General features: G+C 36.7%; 1 protein-coding gene across 18 annotated transcripts in view; it reads left to right on the forward strand.

The window, feature by feature from the left end:
- Positions 1-24,920, forward strand: part of SEMA5A (semaphorin 5A) — a 326,978-nt gene that overhangs the window by 122,899 nt on the left and 179,159 nt on the right. For all 18 annotated transcript variants that reach the window (XM_065667646.1, XM_065667638.1, XM_065667640.1 and 15 more), the window contains one exon: positions 5,756-5,801. In XM_065667646.1, coding sequence (XP_065523718.1) covers positions 5,756-5,801 — 46 coding nt within the window. The remainder of the gene's footprint in view (positions 1-5,755; positions 5,802-24,920) is intronic.

The following is a 24,920-nucleotide window of genomic DNA, read 5'->3' on the forward strand; positions in this document are numbered from 1 at the left end:
TTGTGCTTGAAATTTTGAACTGGTAGGAGCCTAGCTGGAGTTCATTCTTAAGATGTGGAAGTTTATATTTGAAAAATTCAAGTAGGGCTAGCTCAGCTGTACTTTAAAATAAAACAGTTACTATCAGAAATGTCCCTCAATGCTATTCAACTTTTTTTTTTAATTGGATCATATGTATTTAGAAAAATATTACATTGTTTTTTACATGGAGCATCCTAATAACAGTGACTTTCTCCTGTAACTTAATTAAATTTGTTTTGAGGTGGCTTATTGCCTCAGTCAGTCCTTACCTCACTGATGAAGGGACTGTGTAACAGTATGGCTTTTTACTTAATTAGATGTGTGTTTGGGAACGTTAATTTGAACCATTACCACTACTTGCCATAATAACAGAAAGGCAAATTAGAGGATTCATTATCAGTGGGTTTAGAGTCTCTAATAATAGGATAAATAACTATACAGGTTTGCTTCTTTGCTGTTGTCTGCTCTCAGCAGGAGAATTTCAGGGCTTCCTGTTAATGAGATGCTCTGAGTGCCAACATATTGGAAGAATATACAGGCACCGGGAATTAGTGCTTTGTTCTTTGAACATCCATCTGGGTTTATTGTTCATTTAACACTTGATTCTGGGTAATCAATGTCAGTCCTTTCACAGATTGATCTGGTCTAACCTAAGATATGGTTTAATGTTAAATCTAAGAGAAATTATCATCCTACTGCTGCAGGAAGAGGAAGGTCTTTCTCTCTATTGCTTTTTTTTTTTTTTCCCCTACTTTGCTAATGGGTTCCTAAATACATTTAAAAGCTAAGGCTTTGTAGCTTTCCTGCTTGTGCCTTGTTCTACTATGCAATTTTCTCCTCCTTTGCACCAGCTCTGCTAATAGTCTGGTTGCAGAGTGACACTAGTCAATTCACTAACACCACAAAAATTTATCCTGTGCTAATATAATGTCTTGCCATTTTAATTAGTGAAACTAACATGGCACATCATCAGAGGAGCTCTTGAGTTGACTTGGGATAAGATGAAAAGAAAATGACAGAGGTAAATGGAACTTCTTTGTCAGAGAACATTGCTATTTAAGTGTAAGCCGTCTTTAGAAAATACATCAGATGAATGGTGTTCTGAGGGTACCTGTCTTTAATTGAAGTAATGACTTAATATATACACACTGGATCTGTGGTAGCAGTAGTACATGTCCTGCTACAGAATATGGCACCTTACGCCTTCTCTAGGTTCCTGTTTAGACTCTGTTCTCATTTCAGTTATCTTTTCCTTTCTTCTGTGGTGAATTTTAGTCCAAGCATATGGTTTCTGGCTTATATCAGTGGCAGTTTGGTCCTTTCTGAACTTGTCCACTGTGTGTGCCATTACAGTGCTGAAATGCAGGGCAGGTAGCTACCAGCTGGCCAGAGGCTGATAACTGGGTTATAGGAGTGCTAGAGAGGTACCACTTGGAGCAGCAGTCAGGTCTACGAAGGACTCTCCCCTGCCTCTGATACATAGGTGCCTTGCATGAGTTACTACAGCACTGTTGTCCTGGGTTCAGCAGTTGCAGTCATTTTTCTCCTTAGTAGCTGGTGCAGTGCTGTGGATGCGCTTGAGTGGCTGCAGTCCTCCTGTGAGGGGGCTGCTCATGTAGGAGGTAGATGTGGGTCTCTGTCCTCATTCCAAGAATACAATCAGAAAACATAACGGTGCCATGATGCATACTGTGCATGTGACCTTCACATCTGAAATTTTGATGGGAGCAAGATTTAGTTTTATATAGAGTTGACTATATATAGTCATTTGTTGACATCATGTGCATGCCTTGGTATGCAGCCTGCTGCCATGTACAGCAAGCTTCCACTGAAGGAAAGGACTGTGTTGGAAAATTAACGGCTCTACTGGAGGACTGCAGCATGATCACAGGAGGGAAATTAAAGGCTGTCTTTGAAAATATGGGCCATCAAGTTTAGTATCTCCTTCCTTGAAGTATCTTTAGCATTAATGTGATCACTTACATAGTTGTTTATTGTTTTGTTGCTGCAGTTTCTTTTCTTAATAAAATAATAAAAAAAAAAGAAGTCCAAACTTTGACTACCATAGACCTTCTCCCCCCAGCCACGTGTGCAGGAGTGCTGCATCCGAAAATCTCTAGTCATTGCTGAGGCTGTAAGCGAAGCCACAGGGAAGTGAATGTACTAAGATTAGCTAATCCTGGGAAGCAGCCATCAGAGAAGGAAATCAGATTTTACAAGACCTTTAAGTGGATTAATTTAATTTATAATGGAATTCTTTCATAATTGGCTCTTACAGTGTTGTTCTTCTGTTTGCAAAGCTCAGTGTCTCATTGGGCAGTCTATGATTACCTGAGTCTTCCTTTTCGCCATTTTGAATGTTTTATTAACATGGTTAGTCTTTACTTCCTCAAGAACACCTTAATTTTAGAAGTTGTTTAAAAAAAGTGCTAAGTCCAAGAACCATGTTTTTTAGATTGAATTAGCATGAGCTACTAGTCTGAAAATATTTATCTGTGAGTACATGCTGTTTTCACATTCTTACATTTATCAGGAAGCCTTCGTTCTTATTTGTGGAGACTTCTATTTTCTGCAAAATGCAGACAAAAAATTTCTTTTTATTATTGTGATTTGACCATTTTCATATAATAGTTCAACTAGACCACTTTGATTAGGTTTCTTTTATTTACAATAGTATCATCATTAGCTTTTTCACATATTTTCTCTATTGTATCTTAATGTAACCAGATGAGTTTTCTGAATAATTTTTTTTATTCATATTAATTGTCTCTTTTCCTCCTATTCTTTTTTAATTATTATTATTATTTCATTCTAAATTGCTGGGTTTACTATACTGCAGAACTAGAATTGGCTTTTGTGCCCAGAACTTTCCCATCTTGAGCATCAAATCATGACTTTTTGCTTAATAGTTGATTCTTACAGAACTTGTACTTCTCGTTTTCAGTCTTAATATTTTTTTCTTCCAATAAATTGACTAAAATTTTCTTCTTTCCTGTGAAACAGTTTCTTGAAAAAGTGCACAGGAAGGAATCTTACTGGTTTATTTCCAGGAGGTTTGGCAGGATGTCTGGTCATTTCTTGAGTTTTTGGGTTTGCTGCAGCCCCTATTTATTAATTCAGGCTTTCAATTGCAGATGCATATAACAGTTTGGGGTGGGGATTTTTGTTTGCTATCTTTTTGGGTTTCCAAAAGCTTATTTTATAGCACGTTTTTCTAACTTTTATGTGCCATCTTAAGGTCCTTTAATGTCTGTGTTTAATGCAACAGTATTTGTTGTTGTGTTATAGTTTGCCATTTCACAAAAAAAGGGGTAAAGTCCTGGATTTAACAACCATTCTTAACATGCTGTGCTTCTGAATATGTATGAGTTTTCAACTGATTTTTGTCATCAACTTATTTAGTAACATACAGAAGGTTAGTTTTATAACTTCATCTGTAGTCATATTGAATGTATTCAATGCAATAGATCAAAATGCATTGTTTTCAAGGAAGTCACTGGAGCATGCTTTTTGTGGTGCTTCATTCAGTTCTTATTGATACCAGTGGAAGTTTTTGCCATTGGTTTGAGCATGCTGTTAATTAACAAGTTTTAGTTATCACAGTTCAGCTAGAAAAGTTGTTCAGTGCTGTGAATATAAATTAAAATGCATATTGCCTGCTGGCTATCAGAAGGAGTATAGGATGCTGCTCTTTCTCAGAGTTACTTGTATTTTCTTCTCATTAGCATCCTTCTGTTTGCAAATTTGTGTAACATATTTGCTTTCCTCTTTCATTAAGCACCAAATGGAAACAAATTTACCAATTACCGCCAGTGTCAAATCAGTTTAATTCCAGCATGTAAAGCTGTATTTTTTCTTGCTTTTGTTACCACCATATGTGGACAAGAGACAGGACTATGTGTTAAGAGGTCTCTATCTATGCTTCAGAAAATATTTGGTCATTCTTATTTCACATCCTTCGTATGCCTTAAAGCATAAATGCACTAGAATAAAGCTAAATAGAGGTTGAAAAATGGCAGCCCAGGGCATTATCTCAATAACATATTGAAAAATATATTGTCATGTCATGGGATTGATATGACACTTTCGTAAGTACTGACTTAAAACTAGAAGTGTGAGACCACAGTATCTGCTCATTTAGTCTACATCAGAGACTGCATTTATTTGTAGAGTGTAATGGGCATGTATGTGCCACTTCTGTGGGCCTGATACCACTAACTTAAGAAAGCAGTTTATACCTGCTGTGAATGCAGTTCAGTTTCTCTGGAAGAAAAAAGATTTTTCTACTTCTGTAAGTGGAAAATAAGTTGTAGGTTTCTTTTAAGTTTGATATCTGGAGTGAAAGAAGCACAATCAAGGATGGTTGATGAAAGCTTATATGCAGTGCGTTGAGGAGCAGACTAAGTATTTCTGTTCCCTCCTGAGGATGGACATTTTGCAGATATGAAGGTATTTTTTGTCCTTACAGACAGAGTACAGATACATTATACTGTGTGCATCACTTCTGATGTTCAGTGAAAGTCATGTCAACTTTCATGTAGCTTGTTGGTGAAGCTTTGTGTAAACTTTGTCCTGCAGCGTACTGTTTTCTTTGTTTGCCCACTTCAGGTCTCTTCATGACTCAAAATCAAGTATTTAGTTATTTCTTTATGATGATTTATCTGTGCTAATAACAAATAGTCTGTCTTTATTTTACTTTCTCATGATTTCTTGCCCTTAATAGCCTGCCTCTTGTATTTTGAGTAACTCCCTTTAGCAATATTCCAAGGAAGGGCTAGTGACCTAATTCCTGTACATCCACAATTTAAGTAAAACATTTATGTACTAGAATCAATAAATAAATACATGTAGTTGCATCCCATGCAATGGCCATGGTAGTGGTTGTGTTTCTGAGATACATGTTTTGAATTATTTTTATTTTTTAGACACAGTTGATCTTTGTTTCCCACCCTGCAAGCTCATTTAAAGAAATTAATAGAGAACTACAGTCCTGATCATCGCTTCCCCAGGTTTCAAGCAATGTCTTTGTGTCACATCTCATTCATGGTTTGCCTGCATTCCTCCCAAGTTCTGCAGGTGCAGCAATACTGCTGTAGAGAAAATCTAGAGTGAAAAAGCCTTTTGCAATGGAAGTATGGGCTTTTGAAAAATATGCTTGGCTTGTATTCAGCTCCTGAAGTACATGGGAAAACATAAGACCAGGTATGACAGGACTTCAGTCAGAATTGCGAAAACTGTGGCTTCTACAGACGTTCCATCGTACTGAGATCCTTTGCTTCAAACTTTACCCGATCTGTAACTCAGCTAATTGCATAAGGTTGCTGTCATCATGGAGAGAAATGGATGGCTTTAATCTCCCTGTCCTCTTATTCTCGTTTAGACATCTAACAGTGGTCACACGAATCTACCAAAGCACTGAGTTTTTCTTCCCAATGAGTCTAAATGAAGACTGGAGCAACAGCTCAGACATACATGTATGCAGTATAAATATCTAATTTATTCATATCCAGCCAGTCGTTCAAGGTGAAAAATCTGTTTTAGAAATTGCCTAGAGTCCCTAGCCCAAAAGGCTGTATGTTAAGACAGTCCTGAAAGAGTTGAGAGTCCTGACTACCAGTCACTTTTTAATTTTTTAGTGTCTTTTATATTATGTTTTTATTTAAACAGTAGTGACTTTTTTTATTTTGTTTAAGCACTAGTAACAATTCATTTTTATCTATTTTTCTTATTCCAGAAACTACCTCTTCAGATTGCAGCTTGAGGATCTCTCTCTAATACAGGTATGTTTTATGTTTGTTCTCATAGTTCCTCTGCATGATGTAGGTAAGCAGATGTTTTGAAGATAATCAAGATATTTATAAGCTTCATAACTACAGATAAGTATGCATCTGGTTTTGTCCTCTTTGCGGCTCCTTATTATATAAGTCATATTATCCATTTTAATTCCAGATTAGCCTTTGTCCCAGGCCATACAGACCTGATGTTACGTTACTCTGCTGTGATTTTATTAGAGTGAATCTATAAAATGGAGGCTGGAAAGGAGGGTCATGTTCTCTTAGAACAATGCTTCCACTTACTATTGTGCAGCTTCTGTATTCAGAATTGATTGTTATTATAGAAAAAATATATTTAAAAAATAATTATAAATAAAATCTTCCATGCTTACAGAAGTTAAATTAAGCAAATGAAACAGCAAATTTTCAAGAAAGAAATACAGTGTGAACACAGGTATCAAAATCTCTGTTTTGTAAATATGACAGCTATCTATAGTTTAAGACTTGTTTAGAGCTCGGAAGATGAAACAAAGCCTTTTAGAGGCAGTTAGGCTTCATGGAAAGGTAAGTGAGAATCCCTGATTATTTTATCCCAAACTTCACCTGACTTCCATATATCAGCAACCTCGTCTTCTCTCAGTATTGTGGGTGGAGTTACTTGCTTAGGGTTTGGTTTTCTGCTTTGTTATTTTTTAACCTTATAATTTCTGACCGTCAGCATTCTTCTGTTCTTGTCTTTAAGAGTAGTTTTAGTAAATGTAACCAAGTTGGATGACTTGCTAAGGTATGGAAATATAAAATCACAATGCAATAGAAATGTATGCTTTTTCATAATCTTTTCATTTATGCAATTTAAAATTAACTAGCTTTAGATTCAGGACTGTGCCTGTTATTTCACTAAGTATTGCTGTACAGTTGAATATGGAAAAGTAAAAAGCGTTCAGGTTAAAGCTGTCTTTTGATTTGTAGAACACCTTGTGTGTGCTTTAATTAGGCTTGCATACTTCCTTTACTCTCTCAGACTACTAGAAATAGGATCTGAAGTTGTCTTGTAATTAACCAAAATTGCAGTATTTATAAATATTCAGTTTTGTTGCTATTGCTTACGGCTGTGAAGCACCAAACACTTCTTATATCCAGAATTCAAACTGCCCACTTTTACCTTATGTAACATACTCAATATCCTGGCAAATAATTTAGTCCTGAAGACTATTCAGAGGCTGCTCCCAGAGGTCTCTGGTGATGTTATTGTAGTTTATTCTGTTAAATCATAGATTGAAGTTCACAGCTGCCCTCTGTTAGCATAAGTATCAGTAGGCTGAATTCACTAATGAGGGAGAAATCTGTAGATTATAGAGGTTTATAATTGTGCTGACTAACTCAAACAAATGCCCTCCCACCTCAGTCTGCCAAAAATACAAAATGAGGACAGAAGTCATACTGTTGATGTTGATACTAGGTTGCTAGGTTTTGGTCTTACGAATGTGCAGAACCTTTTACCACGTGTCAACTTGAGAAGACTGTTTAAAGTTTCTTATTCAGTCTTCAGTGCTGTAGCACCACTGTTTTGCCTTTGGATTTTGAAACTTTCTATAGCTCTTTAGAGAGTTTATGCTTCTAAATCAAAACCCAAGTATGTGGTTTTTTTTTTTTTTTTTTCGTTTTCACCTGCACATCTTTATAACCCCTACCTACTACCCAAGTATTCAAGTTTTTTCCCTTTATTTTCAAACCTACCATTGTGACTTCTTCATATTTGTCATTCACAGATCTTATCTTCCTCTTCTTCCCCTCTGTTTCCCTTCTGGTTCTGTGAGATTGCCCCAGGGCAGCCCTTATCCAAAAGATATGTTTCCTTGGGTATGGCAGGATGTGGCAGTTATGGCAGCACTTGACTGAGATGGCTGAAGCCTTTTTGTGATGCAAGTAAGCCAGGATGTAAGGTGTGTTATTTAAGACTCCCAAACTTATTACACAACACACTCAGGTCATCTTTTAATCTGGTATGAAAGTATGAAATCGGTCACTGATCTTACAGTCATAAAAGTGGGCTTGGGAATGTTTCAGCCTTTGTTGGGAAATGTTAAGACATGAAGAGAGTCTCCGTCTCGTGATCGTGAATGTGTGAAAGCTCTGGTAATGAAAGAGATGGTAACCATTCCTGTGGAAACTTGGAACTCAAATTTACCAGCTACCACCTGAAACCCACCTAGAGCCAAAAGTGTGTTAACCCAATGATTCACTGAGGTTTGCAGGCCTTTCAGACAAGTTTTGTTGGAATGACAGAATGCTAGTTGCAATCCAAGTCATCCTGACATCTTGTATAGGGTTACCTCAGGTATAATTGAAGTAAACTTTGATTTCTGAAACTTTAGGACATGTGAGGTTTCTCTCTTTCACATGTGGTGAAAGAAATTTTTTGAACAAGATTAGAGTATATAAAGTTAACCAAGTTAGCAATTAAAAATTACAGTATTTTAAAGCTCCAGATCTTTCAAACTTGAAACTCTATTATGGTTAAGGGAGGTAGAAATGAAAGTGAGAAAGTGAAAGTTATATTAAATCCTTGCAAAGCAGAATGATGGAATTTCACAGGAGAAATAAAGTGTACTGTGGTTTAACTTGTTAATGTAGTATGTGCTAGTCAGATTCTTTTTTTTTTGTGGAGGGACTGAACACTTTGACACTTTATGTAAGACAGAAGAACTTTTGGCATTATTTTTCTCCACACAGTTGTCACAATAATGTAAAAAGCCCAGTTTAATTCTTCTACTTATGTTGCTCACTTTGATTTCTTTTCGTGAATCAGCCTTTGTAAAAAAATGCAGATGTTTCACAAGCTGCAGAACTGTTTTCACCTCTGGAAGAAAAAGCACACGGTGAACCGCTAGCTGTAAGAGGCTTTCACTGTAGCACAATAACAATACAAAAGGTCTAGAAAGAAGATAACCTATACACCTGTCATTTCATTATTTTAGAAAATTGCTCAAGCTTTAACTTTGCAATTGTGTGTCTGTAGGAAGAGGAAAATTGCTGACTTCTTTATGCACAGCAAATGCTTCCAGCATGGAAGCAAAGATGATTGTTACAATTTGCATACTCGCTTTCTACAGTTTCAGTTAGACTTTTATAGCTGTTTGATTTTTACATTGATGCTTTGAATTTCTTTTTTTGTTGGTTTGTTTTTAAATCTTTCTCATAGCACTTTTCTACCTAGAAAATAAAGGGAATGCCTAAAACTTAATCTTGACCATTGATGCACTTCAGTTATTTTTGTAAAAACAAGTTTACTCATCTGTCATGCTGAAGTGTCTGTTGGAAGAAGTCATTAGTTAGTCCACACATTGCTATTATGAAGAAAAAGGCTTCATGTTGCATGTAACAAACTGGAACAGTAAGAGTCATTCAGGTATAGCGAAAGCATCTCTGAAAAAATTTCATTTAGAAATTTCTGTATATTTTTGAGAAGATATTTTATAAATAAAGCATTTGTTTGGAATGTTATCAGACACTGCAATATTATCTGATACTGGCTTAGTATAGGAAAGATCTTTAAAAAGGAATAAAGTAAAATAATGACTCCTTGTTGGTAAACTGAGGAGTCAAAAATCTGCAGAAATTATTTTTGGGCAAAACGTGTGTCCTGTTTTCTGCAAGTGTATACCTGGAAAACAGCTTTTGAAACACAAGATAACCTTCCTTTAAAAAACAGCACAACAACAAAGCCGCCAAAAAAACCAAAACCCACAAAAGCAGACAGCCATTTGAAATACAACTTTTCACAAGATAAGTGCAGAACAGAGAGTAATGTATTAAAAGGGTACGTTTCCATCAGTTCAGTGAAAGTTAATCCCTTGTAAAAGTGAGGGTTAAAGTGCTACTAGATTGCATCAGACAGGAAGTGTGTCTAAATGTGAGCTAGGCCTGTGCAGTGAGACATTGTTTGCCCATTGTGGGTACATCAAAGTTGTCATCCTACATGTGATAGTTCTGTGCCCTGTACTTTGTAGCATGTTGTTTGAGTAAGCAAGATTCATATGGTAGTGTCTGTAGCAAACCAGTATTTGATGTGTCTCAGCAATTTCCTTTGTGTAGTAGAATAAAGAGAATAAAGGAACTAAAAGCCTTTTAAGCTCTTGCTGGTGAAGCCTAAGATTCAAATTGTTCAAAGTTGACTGCTGGAACAATGTGTGTATAGTGATTATGGATTAGGAAAGAAGCACTCATTGGACTGTCATTGTAGAAGGACAAATATTTTATAACTCTTGCTACAGCAATAGGAGGCTCACAGCCATAGAAAGCCTGACTCCGCATGGTTTTGTTTTGCAAGTTTTGTTTTGTTATTGTTCACCTTAAGGAATAGTAGAATAATCCGTAAAAGTATTGTCCAAGATGAAAGGTGGATTTTCTGAAAACTTGCTTATGTTCCTTAAAATATAAAACCAGAAAGCTAAATAGTAGTGTTTAAGTGAATAGATCTGTTTTCAAACATCTTTTTTGAAAAGACAATGTCTGGCTGATGTCAGGATTAATAGTGGGGCTTTGCCATCAGGTAGAGAGAGAAAGAGAGAATGGCTCTCACAAGTTTCTATTTTTTACCTTTTTTTTTTTTTTTTTTTGTTATGTTTGCTGATGTATCTGTAAAGAGTGAAAGACTAATACATGCTGGCTTATAAAAATGTGTATGCCACAACTGCCATAAATGTTCTTACAAGCCAGCATGTATAAGCTTTTCACAAATCTGATAGAATGTATGCATTTTTAGTTCATCCATAAGATGAACTTCTTTATAAACTCAGATCATTAAAGTGTTTAAAGGGCGCATGCTTGAGTTTGTCTTTCTCACTGAATCTTCCATCTATGCGAGGAAGCCTATTCTCAGAGATCCCTATTTGAGATGCCCAGAAGGTTGAATACGAGCCTATTCCACCTGCTCCTGTAGTTACATAAATCTCCTGAGATTTTATTCTTGTGCTGAATCTGCACATCTTTCAGTTGAACTACACATACCTCAAAGTCCATTTTTAAAGTCAATTTTAGCTGTTCGTTTACTGCAAGATTTAAATTACATTCTTTATGCAGGATGAGAAGATTGGAGGTTCTTTTTCATGTGTTTTATTCAACTCTAAGTTCTGGAATCTTGAGGCTTTGGGGTTATATATATATATATGTATATGGGTATGGGGGTATATACTCATTGGGGAGGTATTCAATGAATTAAAGGCAAGATTGGATCTAGGAATTGTAAGGGAAAGGAGCTACTCTGGAAAAATATTTTTTTTACCAAGGACAATTCTTGCTGGTGTTTATGTGTGTCGAGAGTGTCAGGATTACCTGTTACATATGAGATTTCACTTTTATACAAGTCATGAATGGCTAGATCGTATGCTAAATAATTAGTTAAATAAATTGTAATACTCTTTGAATATACAGATATATAGTTTGTTTTTATCTTGGTTAAACAAAGGGGAAATCTGACTTTATGAATCAAATACTTACCAGGGTTGTAATCCTATTTTGAAAATAAAAATGGCTTATTATTATTATAAAATGAGATCATATTGTCTTTTATGACAGGCTTTCATGCTTTAGTTTGTCTTTTTAGCTAAGGTGGTATTTGGCCCAGTCTAGAGAAAGCGATGTTTGAATAGAGAGACTTTTTTACAGCTCACTTTTTGGGGCAGTCCTGTGAACAAAGTTCAAGCTTGTAAGAAGTCATCATTTGGAATCAAATATTTAATTTTTGCTGATAATAAAACCCTTCAGTTATATTAAACAACTTCAGAGAAAAGTGTAAGGAAGCTAATATTTAATCTTTTAATTTCCTTAATTTGTTGAGTTGCCAAATAAACAGAACCCCTTAAAAGGCAGCATAATGCTTTTTTTAAAACTTTTATTCGTTGTATTTCAGTACATTTATTTTTTGTGATGTATGTTACTTACACTCACTGTTTATGGAATAGATGTCTGATTTGTGAAATACAGGAAACAAACCTAATGATTTATCATTTTATTTTGGGGTGAAGCTACCTGCGCAGAAAAGGAGAGCAAAGAAAAACTTTCTCTGATTTCGTACTTGAAGGCATAAGGAAACCAACCTAAGGATGTCAGCTTGTAACAGCTGTAGGCTGGCAATATAGAAACGAAAAGCAGAGTGAGATTTAACATTCTCTTTGGGTCCCTAAGGTTTATGTGGTACCAAGCAAAAAAGTGAAACCCACTCTGTTGATTTTCCCTTTATACTTAGGGACGAATACTCTTTATTTCCCTCACTCTTATTACAGATGTTTTTTTTTTTCCCCTTCTTTATGTAAAGGGAACCACCAAAACATGATTTCTGTTTGGGCCCTTCACATTTTTATCTGGGATGTGTGAATGGAAAATAAATAAGCCGGGTAGATAAGTTAGTGTTACCTTTGATGCTGTTCCAAGTTCCTTGAAAACTTGGAAGTGAAGGGAGCAACTAGTGGTCATACAACTTTCCCAAAGAAGACTGAGGTGAGCAAGTTGCAGAATGAAGAAAAGGTGATAGAGCAGGTGCAAACTTCTGCTTGTGTGCTAGGGGTGAGCAAAACTTAAGGAAGCATTTGAGCTGTTAGCTTTTGTATAAGGTGGTGCTGAGAACAGAGTTTAAAAAAAATAAAAAAATAAAAGGCAAAGCACAGTGCATCTGTATTGTGGTTTAAGGAACCCAGGACTATCTGCTTGCCACAGTGCCAGTTCTATACAGTACCCTTTTATCTTGTTTATGCCTTTCTGATGGCAGACTGCTGGGTTTTACTATACAGCAACTCCACAGATAATTACATTAGACAACTGGGAATTTAAAGAAGAGTTAAGAAGTATTTGTGAAGAGAGGGCAAGTCCTTTGTGGCAAGTAGAGATGGACTTGGTGGCTGCTTTAATCCGTACCTAAATTACCTCTTTTGCGTGCAGCTGAAAGGGTCTTCCTCAAGCCATATAAAACATGTCAGATCACACAAATCCTGGTCTTCACTTTATGATGTATTTGTGGGGAAACCAGTTACCAGCAGACAGTGCTTCATTTCTCTTAGGAAAAAAAAAAAAGCTACTGAAACAGCTGGTGTCCGTAGATTCACCTGCGTAATAACATAGAAGATGGCTGCTGTTCTGAAACCATCTGTGGTCATATTTGGCCAAATACTGATTCACCCTTCATTCTGAATATTCTTGCTATGCATGGGATTTTACACCCTTATAGGTGTAGATACATGTTGTTTCTATTTGTTTGAGTTTTTTGTGTGTGTTATGTTCTGAGTTCATATACAGACCACCATTATAAAACTACATAGAGGGCATATGTGGCAGCCAGTTGGATTTATGACTTCTCTTGTGCTCATCTCTGTTACACTTGGCGTCTACATAATTGGAAGGTTTTAGTCTCCAAAATACATAATAGCCTACTCTTCAGTACAGCTGAAATTTGTCACGTAAACTTTGAAGGCGTTTAAGTGAAGCAGAAGAATATTGACAAATTCACAGGGCTTTGCTGCTGATTTGGCTTATCAGTATGCATTAGTATTTTGGGAGATGGAGGAAAAGAGAAGAAAAAGAAAGCCAGGCAGAGATGTCATTTTTAATTTATTTGCTGTATCTGTCGTTGTTTTGTGCCAGTACTGAAATATAAGTGCAAATGCATTTCTAGACAAATGAGTCTGAACGCATCCATTTAGGTAGAGAAGCTTAGCTTGTTTATTCCTATTTTTCCTTTCGTACCTCTGCTTGTTAGGCTGCATTTCTTGTATATTTGCGGTAATTTTTTTCTGCTTTCACAGTAAAGAAGAAAAATAGCTACTAAAATTTTTCACTTCCAGTGGAGTAAAGCTTCTCTTTTCTTGAGGTAGTAAACTTTTGTGTTTTGCTTCTAATATAAAGGGGAAGCCTATATCACCTGATTATATAATATAAATGCATTTGTTCTCATGAGAAATAGAGGCGATCTCAAAAGGTATGTGCATACATTTTACCCAGATGTTCATGAAAGAGCTGATGTGGATTTTATAGGGGTATAATTTAGCCCTTTCTGATCATTTTTGCCAGAACAACAAGACTGCACTATATGCACTACAAGTACTTGTGGAAATGTCTTTTCCTAAGAAGCTGGTGCTCATGTTTACATTTTTACAAACATGAGTTTACCGATTCAGCTGCGTAAGAGTAATCACCAAGTAGCATCTGTTTGTAAAGAAATCAGGCTGCTGCTTTCTAAGTATCTGGACTGTACAGGACTGAGGCATACTTCAGCTAATTCTGGACTAAACCAGTATTTTGTGACAACAGTGCACTACTTGTGGAGTGACACAGGCTCTCCTTTGAGAATCGTTCTCTCTGTATGTAGCCTTTATACTGAGAAAGTGAAGGAATGCTATCAGGTTGCGCAGAAAATGAAAGCAGCAAATACTAATATATAGACTGAAGGCAGATTGTCTTCATATTATAAGCAGTTGCTGCTTGAAGAGTTTCAGCTCTTTGACGCCTAGATGCTGCAAGGCTGAGCAATTTAGTAAAGAGATGGAATTATGCAATATGCTTTGAAAGATATTATCTCTGTAATACAGAATCTGCAAACATGACTATCGATTTTTGCTTACAGGCTCTGATATGGAACTTCATTGTCTGTTCTGGCCCGTAACAATTAATTCGAGTTCAACCCCAGTTTGTACACCATGCATATTTGAAGAGTAGGCTTAAGGGTGTACCTTCAGACACAGAGAGGATTGTGTTTTCTAGTGCTGCAGAAATTCATTTATCAGTTCTGCTGGGCTAATGGATGTAGATGCTTCTGGGTAACTCTATATATAGGAGGTGAGTTCAGCTTACATCTGTATGTTAGCAGTCATCAGTACCTAGCTAAGGGCACCGTGTGGTCCATAGTGTCCCTTGCCGTTGCATGTTGACCATGAAATTAAAAATCCCAACATTTAAACTGAGAATAAGAGAAGATGGTGGAGCAGTCTTATGTCCGCTTGCCACATAAAAATTTAAGATACTGTCCTGATTTCCTGCCAGGGGTGCATGGAGGAGCAGGCAAGAGGCTGCATGGTGTTTAGTGCTGGCTGGGCTTACATCATGACATATATGTATCTCAGCACTGAGCTCTAAGGAGCCTGTGACACAGTGCTTTTAAAGGATGCACCCAGCTGCTGAACTGTGGGAAGAACTGGCTGTTTCCATAAGGCAAAAAGTTTTGCTTCCTTCATCCCCAAGGAAGAGGTGGAAATTTTTGCAAGGTCAGGAGACTAGTGTTTTTGCTACTGTGCTTAAGGAAAAAACAGGATTCTGAAATATTCAAGGAAGCAAAGCAACAGTGCTGGGGGTGAGAAGCATACACAATTGTTGCTATAACCTAAGGAAAGTGATGAGTAGCATTCTACTTTAGAGGACCAAAGTTGTTTTGAATTTTCTTCTGATAGGTTTATCTAATCTTTCAGGACAATTTTTTGCTTCATTTTGCCTATCCTCATTTTGCTACTGCCTTTTCCTTCCCCTGTTTTTAGTAGATGTTCTCTTCTTTTTTGACATGTATTGTTTTACCCATCCCAGATTGTACCACAATATGATGCTTCTGTTGTCAAGTCTGGGAGTGATAAATCATGTCAAACTATGGAAATAAATGTATTTATTAAAATTGAAAACTAGATGTGTTTTGGAATATCTGCTGTTAGACATATATACGAGATTTCTACATAAAATTTTTGCTTCAGCTGCTATTTTTGATTTATTTGAAGAATAAGTGACAGGCAAGGTAGACAGCTGCTTAATTTCCTCCATCTCCAAGGCAGCTATACCAAAAACCCTTGAAATACCTTCTGGCATGCATGGAGCCTCTTGGCCAGTCACAATGAGGTGCCTTTGCCGCCAATACAGTCAGCTGTTGGGATCCCCATGTTCTCCAGAAATACAAATGGGTTCTGCCCCTTGATAGCTTGATGGCATTAAGGTACACTGTACACTGTCGGCTGCTAGAGCCTTATACTCCTGTGAGACTGATGTGCCAGGCCATGTGATCCACATATTCCAGTAAACCAGGTTGTCCCTATCATCCATGACACAGGCAAACTGAAAACTGACATCATAAACTGCTACATTCTTTCTTTTGGTTGCCTTATGAGTAGGGTTATGGCCTTTAGAGGGCAATTCGATATATTGAGCATTTGGGAATTATTCTTGGTCTGTGGGGTCCAGACCTGCCTGCTCCTTCACAGTATTTCTAGGTGACTGACCTCAGAATAGAACTTGGAGTCTGAGGTTAGGTGCTTAGGCTCTCTTTCAAGTGCACAGGGCTAACTAAATACTCAAGAAGAGGTTCTGCTGACATCTGGATTCTGGGCTATGTAATCCCACTCAGGAGGAATGCTGAGAGCACGGGAAAGCATAAACCCTTTTCTTGAGTTAGGCATCTGTATGTAATTTGACAATAGGGATTATTTTTCTCTGTTACCCATGTGCAGCAGGCTTCTATTGTGAATATATTGCATGCAAAATGTATGTTAAACTCTTTCTGTCATAGCTTCTAAACTGAAATAGCAGTATGAAGTTGAGAACTGTGTGACCATTATTGTGCATTCTTAAGCAAGGCTCCGTTGCAGTCTATTACAGAATTGACCTGTCTTCTCTAGACGGTACTTCTGGATTTCACCTTTCGTTTGGTGCCTGGCAAATACCAAAAGAAAAAGGAATAGATCATTACAAAGTTATGAGAAATGAGAAACTGTAGGGTCTTTATTTGGGCCTATTCATTTATCTTGAGATATTCTTGGTAATTTAGCTTGATACAAATAATGACAACAATGTGGTTCAAAGAAAACAGATTAATAGAAAAGGAGTTTGATTAGAGGTTAATATTTATACCTGCAGTTGTATATACATTCAGTTTTGGAGAAAAAAGTTCCTTGATGAAAACCTATTAGTCTTTTTCCCATGCTATAGCTACTTTTTTAGTACTCAAAAATAGTCAGCCCCAAAGCTGCTAGTGTTATGGTTTAGGTTTTAAATTGGCAGATTCAGTTAGGTTTATTAAAAGGCAAATGAAAGTACTGAGAAAATCTTATAATTCCATATTTATGTGGGTAGCCGGAATAAAACAACATTACAGAAATCAATTGTAGGAATAATCAGTATCTGGGACAGAAGCAAAATAAAATTTATGTTAATTGTTAGTTAACAACTTCATTGTGGCATTGACCACTTTTGTGGTATGTGATTCAGTTTCTTAATTCTTTAGTCTCTAAATGAAACCTAAGGTGAGTATGATTTTCCATAATTTTGATATCCCCTTACATTTTTATGACTTTAAGAGCTTTTAAATTGAACATTTTGAATTAAATGCTGTGTTTTGTACCTGCACTTAACATAGGTTTCTTTTACTTACATTTAAATATGAATGAAAGAAGGCACTCATTCTGAAGCCACACTAGAAGGTAAATACAGTAGCTGACCAGAATTTGTATGTGTCATTACTTTTAGGATGTCTGTCAGTGGAAATCCTGTTTACAAGAGTTATAGCCTTAGGCCTATAACCTTTAAGTCTTTGTGCAGATATTTTGATAGTTCTCGGCAACGGTTCTATGTCTCCTTATGCTCATCTCATGAAGCTGAAATGAAGACAGGTCAAACTGTCTGTACTATTTTTTTCCCCGCCCTGTTACTGTGAGATGAAACCAAGATCTAGTGAGAAGAGACACTTTGTGGGATGTGGAACTGCATGAATGTGCAGATTTTTACACACATTTTAATTTCCACCAATGATAAGAAAGCTTTCTCAGTGAAACATTCTGGCTCCTAGATGCATGGTTATTTTTTTTACTCCAGTAGAAATTTTCATGCTGTTTTGTCTGAATACCTTGGTAATTAACAAAAAAAAAAGGGAAAAAAAATCTGAATTAAGCTTTATGCTGTCAAAGCCACAAAAGACCTTTTGCAGTGGCATTTTTTCTTACTTTAATTATGCTAGGATTTATTAATGAAACTTTAATAATATACCAGGACAGGTCTGAAGAAACAATAATGCTGTAAGTTCATAAAAGATCAAAAATATACCATCGTATATTTACGAGGACCGCTTTAGGCATGAGTCTTTTCTCACATGGCTGTTAGTAGTGTTACTTGTAGAATATTATGCTACTCAGCATGAGAAAATAAAGCTGAATGAGTTGTACTTAACAAAACCCTGCATATGCATTGACAAATAAAAGCTGAGTGGAGATTTTCATGTGCTAGTGTGTATATAGACAAAATCCTCTATAAGATTACTTTTTTTTTTTTTTTTTTTTTTTAACATAATGTGGTCCATACTGACAAACAAGAAGTGAAGCAGAGGCATCAGGAGACCTGCATAGATGCATAAGGAACTCCCAACTAAATTCAAACATAAAAATAAAGTATTCAAGTTGTGGAAGCATGGACAGCTGACTAAGGCAGAGCAGGCCTGGTTGGGATGAGGAAATCCAAAGCACACATGTAATTGGACCTGGTGAGGGATAGGGAAAGCAAAAAAAAAAAAACTATTATTTTTAAAGAAATTAATTGGATAAGAACCAACTACTGTCATGGTTCTCTTTAAGTTATATTCAAATTATACACTCTTGTAATACTCCAGGTATCCGGTAAAGGAGGCTGTGAAGGAAAGATGAAACTTGGGAACTGATGCATGAGAAATCATGTCCAAGTAATCTACAAAAGATGCTTGCTGTGTAAACCAAGGATATTATTTCATTAGAGTTTGTAGTTTCATTGTGTTTTTCTGCTTCACACCCAGCTATGTCACACAAAAAGGAAGAACTTTCATTTTTAATTGGAGAGGGAAAAAAAAGTAATCCTTATTTCTGTAAAATTACATAGAAAAATGTCTGAAGTTATTCATTGTGCAGTTGCATTTTAATGTAGGTGCACATTAACATAAGGGAATGAAGACAGCTAAATCTACTCAGGCAAATGTTGAAGAAATATTTGTGTCATTGCCACCAAATTTGTGAAAACTTCATTAACATCTGTGATCAAATAATGGTTAGTGTGATGAAAACCTGGTTTCTAGAAGGGTCATTCTCACTGAGACTTGCAGGCTGCAGAGATGAATAACAAGACAGAATGGAACAGAGGAAAAGAATTAATCACTCTGAATCCAATCAGACTGAGGCACTGTAAATGCATTTTAGAGTGGATGTGACGTACAAAACTCATGGACAGACCGGTGCTACGGAAGGCCTGTCTCTGCCAATCACCCTTCTGTATAGGGAAAGAAAACACATTTTTTAGCCTGAGAACAGTCATGCTAGGGCGAATGCACCTTGCAGATGGAGTCAGGGAGATCGGAGAAGGAAAATTTCATTGTTTACTGCAAGAAGTAAAAATGTATTATTTGTTTTTATCTGTGAAGAAGAAGTAATATTTACCAGACTTTTCCAGAACAGCAGGTGTATGTACAGTGCAGAACACAACAGAAAGGATCTTGAAGCTCTTGCTGGGAGAACCAGCCATGCATAAACTCCCCACTGCTTCTAAATAGCCAGCAGAAGGAAAAGTACCAGAAAGCTGGAGGTAACTTTTTCCAAAAAATGCACAAATTGAATCTAGTTTATGTAGTGAATCAGAGTCAAGGAGATGAAAGAGCTTTAGTCAGCGTAGGCCAGAAAATGGAGTTCTGGAAGATAAAATCAGGGGAGAAAAGAGGATTAAAACCAGTAGTTTCTTCATGAACAGCTGGTCTGGCTGGTTACATTGCATGAAAAGCAGCCTGTTAGAAATGGCCACAAAATGGTCAGAAAACTAAATTATCTCTGGAAGCCAGCCCACATCAAAATGGTGAGAGACAAAACCTGTCCAATCACTATGGCAGAGAAGACTCGGAGTGTGTTGGAGACAGTATTAAACGTATGATGAGCAGACTGAAGGAGAAAGGCTAATGCTGTGTTTACCAGGCTGAGACGCATAATTTTGAGCCAAAATTCTTACAGAACAGGTGGTTGAGACTCTCCAGATGCACATCTTTACAAAGATCTGTAAATGGCTGTGCAGATCCTGGGTGTAGTCACTCAAGTTTTCCTGGCTGAAGCACAGTCTGCTGAGAGCTGAGCAAAGCCCAGGGACTGTCTGAAGTTATTTACAAGTCCTAAATCTGCAGTCAGGGCAGCATGTTGTACATTGCACCTGGGATCACACAGCCCAGAACTATCACTCTGTTACCTGTAGCTGGCCTCTCAAATGATGTAAGACTGTTGCAGCCAGTGAAATGGAGTACTTAAATAAAAATATCTTTAGTGCCAAAAGTAGGAAATTGAAAACTGAAACAAAGAGCATCTGAATCAAGTGATTCCCAGATTGCTCCTGTAGGGAAACCACTGTATAGATTTTCTCATGTATAATAGACTTAGTACAGCTGATAAGCTCACCTGCTCTTCTTTGGCAGGGCAGGATATGGCAGAAATTTATCAAATCCCATTTTTAGAAGTGTTAAATACATCTAAATTGGAATTCACTTCGGGGCCATCACAACCCCAAAGCAAAATTTAACTAAAATAAAATGTAACAAAGGTAAATTGGAAGAATGCAGTGTAACAGTCTCAGTCACAGAAATGCCCGTTATTCTGAGACAGAGATGGCCAGTAAAATATATACTACATTAGACTACTGTGAGAGCTTACCTAATTTTCTGTCTCATGCAGAGGTAGTTTGTCATATCCCTGAGAAACATTTTTGATTGTCTGTGTGAAGTGAAACATATAGAAGAAAGTGAAACTGGAAAGTGAAACAGAGTTAATAGTCTAGCAGCTAGCATACTGCATTTTTGTGCAAGATTCTGGCTCCTGGTTTTATTTGTCATCTGATTCACAGCATGGATTTGGACCTGTCTCTTCTGTAGCTTAACTGAGTTTTGTAAGCAGTAGAGTTCAGAAGACTCTTTGGTTTATCTCATTTTGCAGATACTTAATTCAAGCTCTGAGATGCTTTTCTAGTAAAGTGGTAGTGAAACTTGGAAAAGTATTGAGAATGGTGATGTTGGTTGGATGTTTCTGCGGCCACAGGCCAGTGTGCTGCTAGTGCTCATAGTGGTTGTTATGCTGACATTCATGTGACATAGCTGAAGTTTTGTAACTTTTCATATCTCGCAGTTTGTCTGTTTTGGAAGACTGACAGATGAATGGGGTGAGTGGGTTTGAATAACGCTGCTCTGGTACCCTTACAGTTCAGCGTAGATCCTGCTAGAAGCACCATAGTGGTTGTGCATCTATGTGGCATACTGGGGATGCATTAATCTGTCTGCTGCCTGGATTGGTGACAGTATTAGCTGTAGTAGCATGGACTTCTACACTGACTCTGCACCAGACTTGCTAATATCATGGGACTGGAGTAGCAGATGTTTGTGTTAATTAAGCATGTTGAGATATCCTTTATCTCACCTGTCTGTGGTTTAGACATTGTTTTAAAATGCCTGTGGAACAGACAGTGTAATTACTGTGTGGAAGTTTATAAATACTGTAATTACTGATTCTGATGTTAATGTACTGTTATGATAACCATGGGGATACTGGTTGAGTCCCTATTCCTACTGGAATTTGTTTTCCCTAATGTTTCCAGAAGAGGAGGACAAAGACAAATTCTGCAATATAGACTCCAGAGCAGTCAGACCATGTCTGGTATACCTCACACTGAAAAAAAAAAAAAAAAAAAAAAGAAATAAAAAGAAAGGAGTAAAAGGAGTATCTAAATCTACTTTTTCTTCTCTTGAAAGCAAATAGGCTGTCAGAGGTTCCTGCAGTAAGTCAGCAAGTTTTACATTAGTGAATTGCCTTTTTTTGGTTTTGTTTTTTTTTTTGTGTTTTTTGTTGTTTGGGTTTTTTTTTTTTTGTTTGTTTGTTTGTTTTGGGTTTTTTTTGTGGGTGTTTTGGTTTTTTTTTTTTTTTTTCTGTATTTGTCATTTGCTTTATTAGCAGAGACCTCTGTTACTTGCCTGAGATGAAGAGTGTTTAATTCTTCAGGACAGTGGAAATCAAGGCCCTCACAGAGAAAATGTTTGGTTTCTCATATGAGTTCTGCTGCTGTTGCTGTCATCGCTGACAGGACAATTGGACTGCAAAAACAAGCTTCTCCTTGAAGAAATGACTTAGTGGCAGTGTGCTCCTGTTTGTCTCCCATATATGCCTTATGCAGTGCAACCACTCTGCTAAAGTCTTGTAACAAAAAGCAAACAAAAATGCTGCCCTTACCGACTCCATCTATGATAGGATATATTCTTCCCTTCCCATGTCTTATTGATAGTACCAGCAGTCTATCATGTTGAATTGCATATTTGGTAATGCTCAGAGAATCCTGAAAATAGCTTATAAAATGAGCTGACTGATAGGAAATTTGATGAATAATCCTTTTGGTAGACAAAGAGAAAGAGCTGAGGTTGCTCTTTCATGGTGATGTCAACTCTGCAGGACTGTCTGGTGTAATAAGAACGAAAACATTAATTTTGGAGAACAGATGGGGATCTGAATACACATGAGCAATTGATTTATGAACAGGTTAACACTGGGGATAGGTTGCTGCTTTTAATAGGCATAGCTAGTTATGCTTTGAGAAGCTTTAGTACCTACCTAATGACTAGAAGAAATTTTTAGCACTTTTTCTTCTTTCAGGGGGCTTTTTGCATTATTTTACAGTGCTTGAGGTTCAATACTTGAACGGAAGCTTTTCATATGTCCCAATGGATAGCTGTTACTTTTCAGAAGAAAAGGCATATAATATTGTTGAGATGGGAGCATTCCCCACACATAAGTCAGCGGCAACCCTAAATGTTTCCTGTCTGTACAAATTCTATGTCTATTTTAGATTATTCCTTTTTCCAGGTAGAAAGCATGAGACCTCTGGTGCCATTTCTGGAAAGCTTATCACCCTTGATGGTTCTTTTTGCTATCATGTAGTCTTATACAAGGAATTTTAACAATATTGCTATCCTGGCTTCACAAGCTTAAAATAACAATAATAATAATTACTGCTATTAAAAAAAAAGGGGGGGGGGGAGGATAAAAACCCTACAGTATTTCTTCTTGAAGCTTTCTCCTCTCCAGAATCATTCTTGGCTTCCACATGTTCTTATAAGACTAAGTTATTAGTCCAGCTCTAGTCTTGCCATTTTAAACTCTGAGATCATAGTCAGGAATTCAGGCGAGCACAGAAGATATTTGTTCTGGGCTTAGAAGGCAGAGATCTCAGAATTTTTGACTCTTAGACAAGGGAAAATATAATACTGGGAAAAAGCTTGTCTGTTACTTATTGCACTGGTCGTAGTCAAGACTCTGTGGTCGGACTTATATCCAGGAAGAGACAAAGAGGCCTGTTGTTACGAACAGAAGTGATAACATACTCCAGAGAAGAGCATCAAGTGTATTTTACACATGAAAGAGGAAAGTGTTTAAAAAAAATTAAGGAAGAGGAGAGCAGACAGGTTGCAGTAGAAGTAGCTGGCCAGAAACTACTAAGAAAGAATTATATCAAATGTGAAAACAATTGTAGTGTTTTACTGACTTATGTTAAAAACAAGTTGTGAAAATAGAATTTTTGACTGTTTACAGAACTTTCTGATGTGGACAGAATGAAAAATACATGAAAAATTCTTATTGGTGTCATTTTATGACAAGCAGGGTTGTGTCCTTAGAATTTGTGTAGAGAAAAGTACAAGCAGGATGAGGATAAAGAAGAGAATTATAATTGTACTGATAAGGTGATAATGTCAGAAGTCCATAAGCCATGGAAAAATGTGTCTTATTGTAAACTCCTTGTATGTCTGTACCTCCTGTAAATTCATTATGCATATAGCATGCATAAGTGGGAGGGACCCCAGGCAGAAGTTGGAACTAGGTACCAGAAACTGCATTACATCTGTGAACCTTTGCCTCCTTTCTGTTAATAGGGGAAATGGAAAATTAGAGGGGAAAAGTACAAAACTTGTATTAAATACCTATGCCTGAATTTACGTTCTAATTCAGTAATCCAGTAAACTGAGCAATTTAAATCCAAGACAAAACACAAACTTCACATTTAAAACCTGTTTTTACAAAAAAGCCATATTAAATGATAAAAATAATCTTGTAGGACTTCTCTGCACAGATTTACATGCAAGCTTCAGAGCAAAGAAATCAACATAGGTGTTATTTGTCTATTTCTAGCATTCTTCTCTGTGTAGTTCAGGATTGAGTATTTTTGTTCAATATTCAACATTTCTAATGTTAAAGAAAATTTTATTCAAGAAACCCTCTTTTGTTGGTTGAAGAATATCCAGTGTCTTCATATACCTGGGCCAAATGTCTCATGTTACAGTAAGATCTTTCCAGTTTTTGACAGTATGCAGAAGTTGAAACCATCAGTGAGAAGGAGATTACATGGACAGAGCATTAAGTCCAATTCTTAGCAAGAATTATGAGTACAGTGGGTGTTCTGCAGTGTATATCAATATCAGCAAACTTTCCGTAGATACCCATAGATCTAGGTGATACTGTTTGCTAAATGTCTGTCCTCACTTCCTCAACTTTAGGTGTGTACAGGATAGCTGTAGAAAGGCACTCATTATTGTTTCAAGGTTGCTTATGAAATCTTTCTGCTTAGGTTCTAGATAATTTATTTTGTAGAATGATGGCATACAAGTACATCAAGTTGCATTATCAGCTGTACCTCTTATAACAAGGTCTTTACGATATACTGTTCAGACAGCTTGGTTTCAAGTTTAAATTCTGAAGGCTTGAATCGCAAAACGTTATGTCCCATGTACCTTTTAAAGTTCAATAAATGGAGAATTTATGGCTCCTTAAATGTTAGTTAGAAATTCTCTCTTCTCCTATTTGAAAACTATAATACCCTGACAGTGTGGATGGTAAAGATTAGAGGGATGGTGATGATAGTCCTCAAATGTTAAACTTTTTATTCAACAGCTGGATAGCCTGTAGGATCTTGCCACATGCCACTGCATTCTCTTCTTTCCTCTGTTCATTAAAATAATTTGCAACATATGAAAGTTTAACTTAAAGACATAAAAGTGTACTGATCTTTTTCAAGCTTCAGTCTTTCATTATGTTTACTGAAGGTTTAAGCATGTAATCCTGACTAGAGCAAAATTCAGATTTATGT

This window comes from Lathamus discolor, chromosome 2 (assembly GCF_037157495.1).
Source record: "Lathamus discolor isolate bLatDis1 chromosome 2, bLatDis1.hap1, whole genome shotgun sequence".
In the NCBI taxonomy this organism is placed as follows: Eukaryota; Metazoa; Chordata; class Aves; order Psittaciformes; family Psittacidae; genus Lathamus; species Lathamus discolor.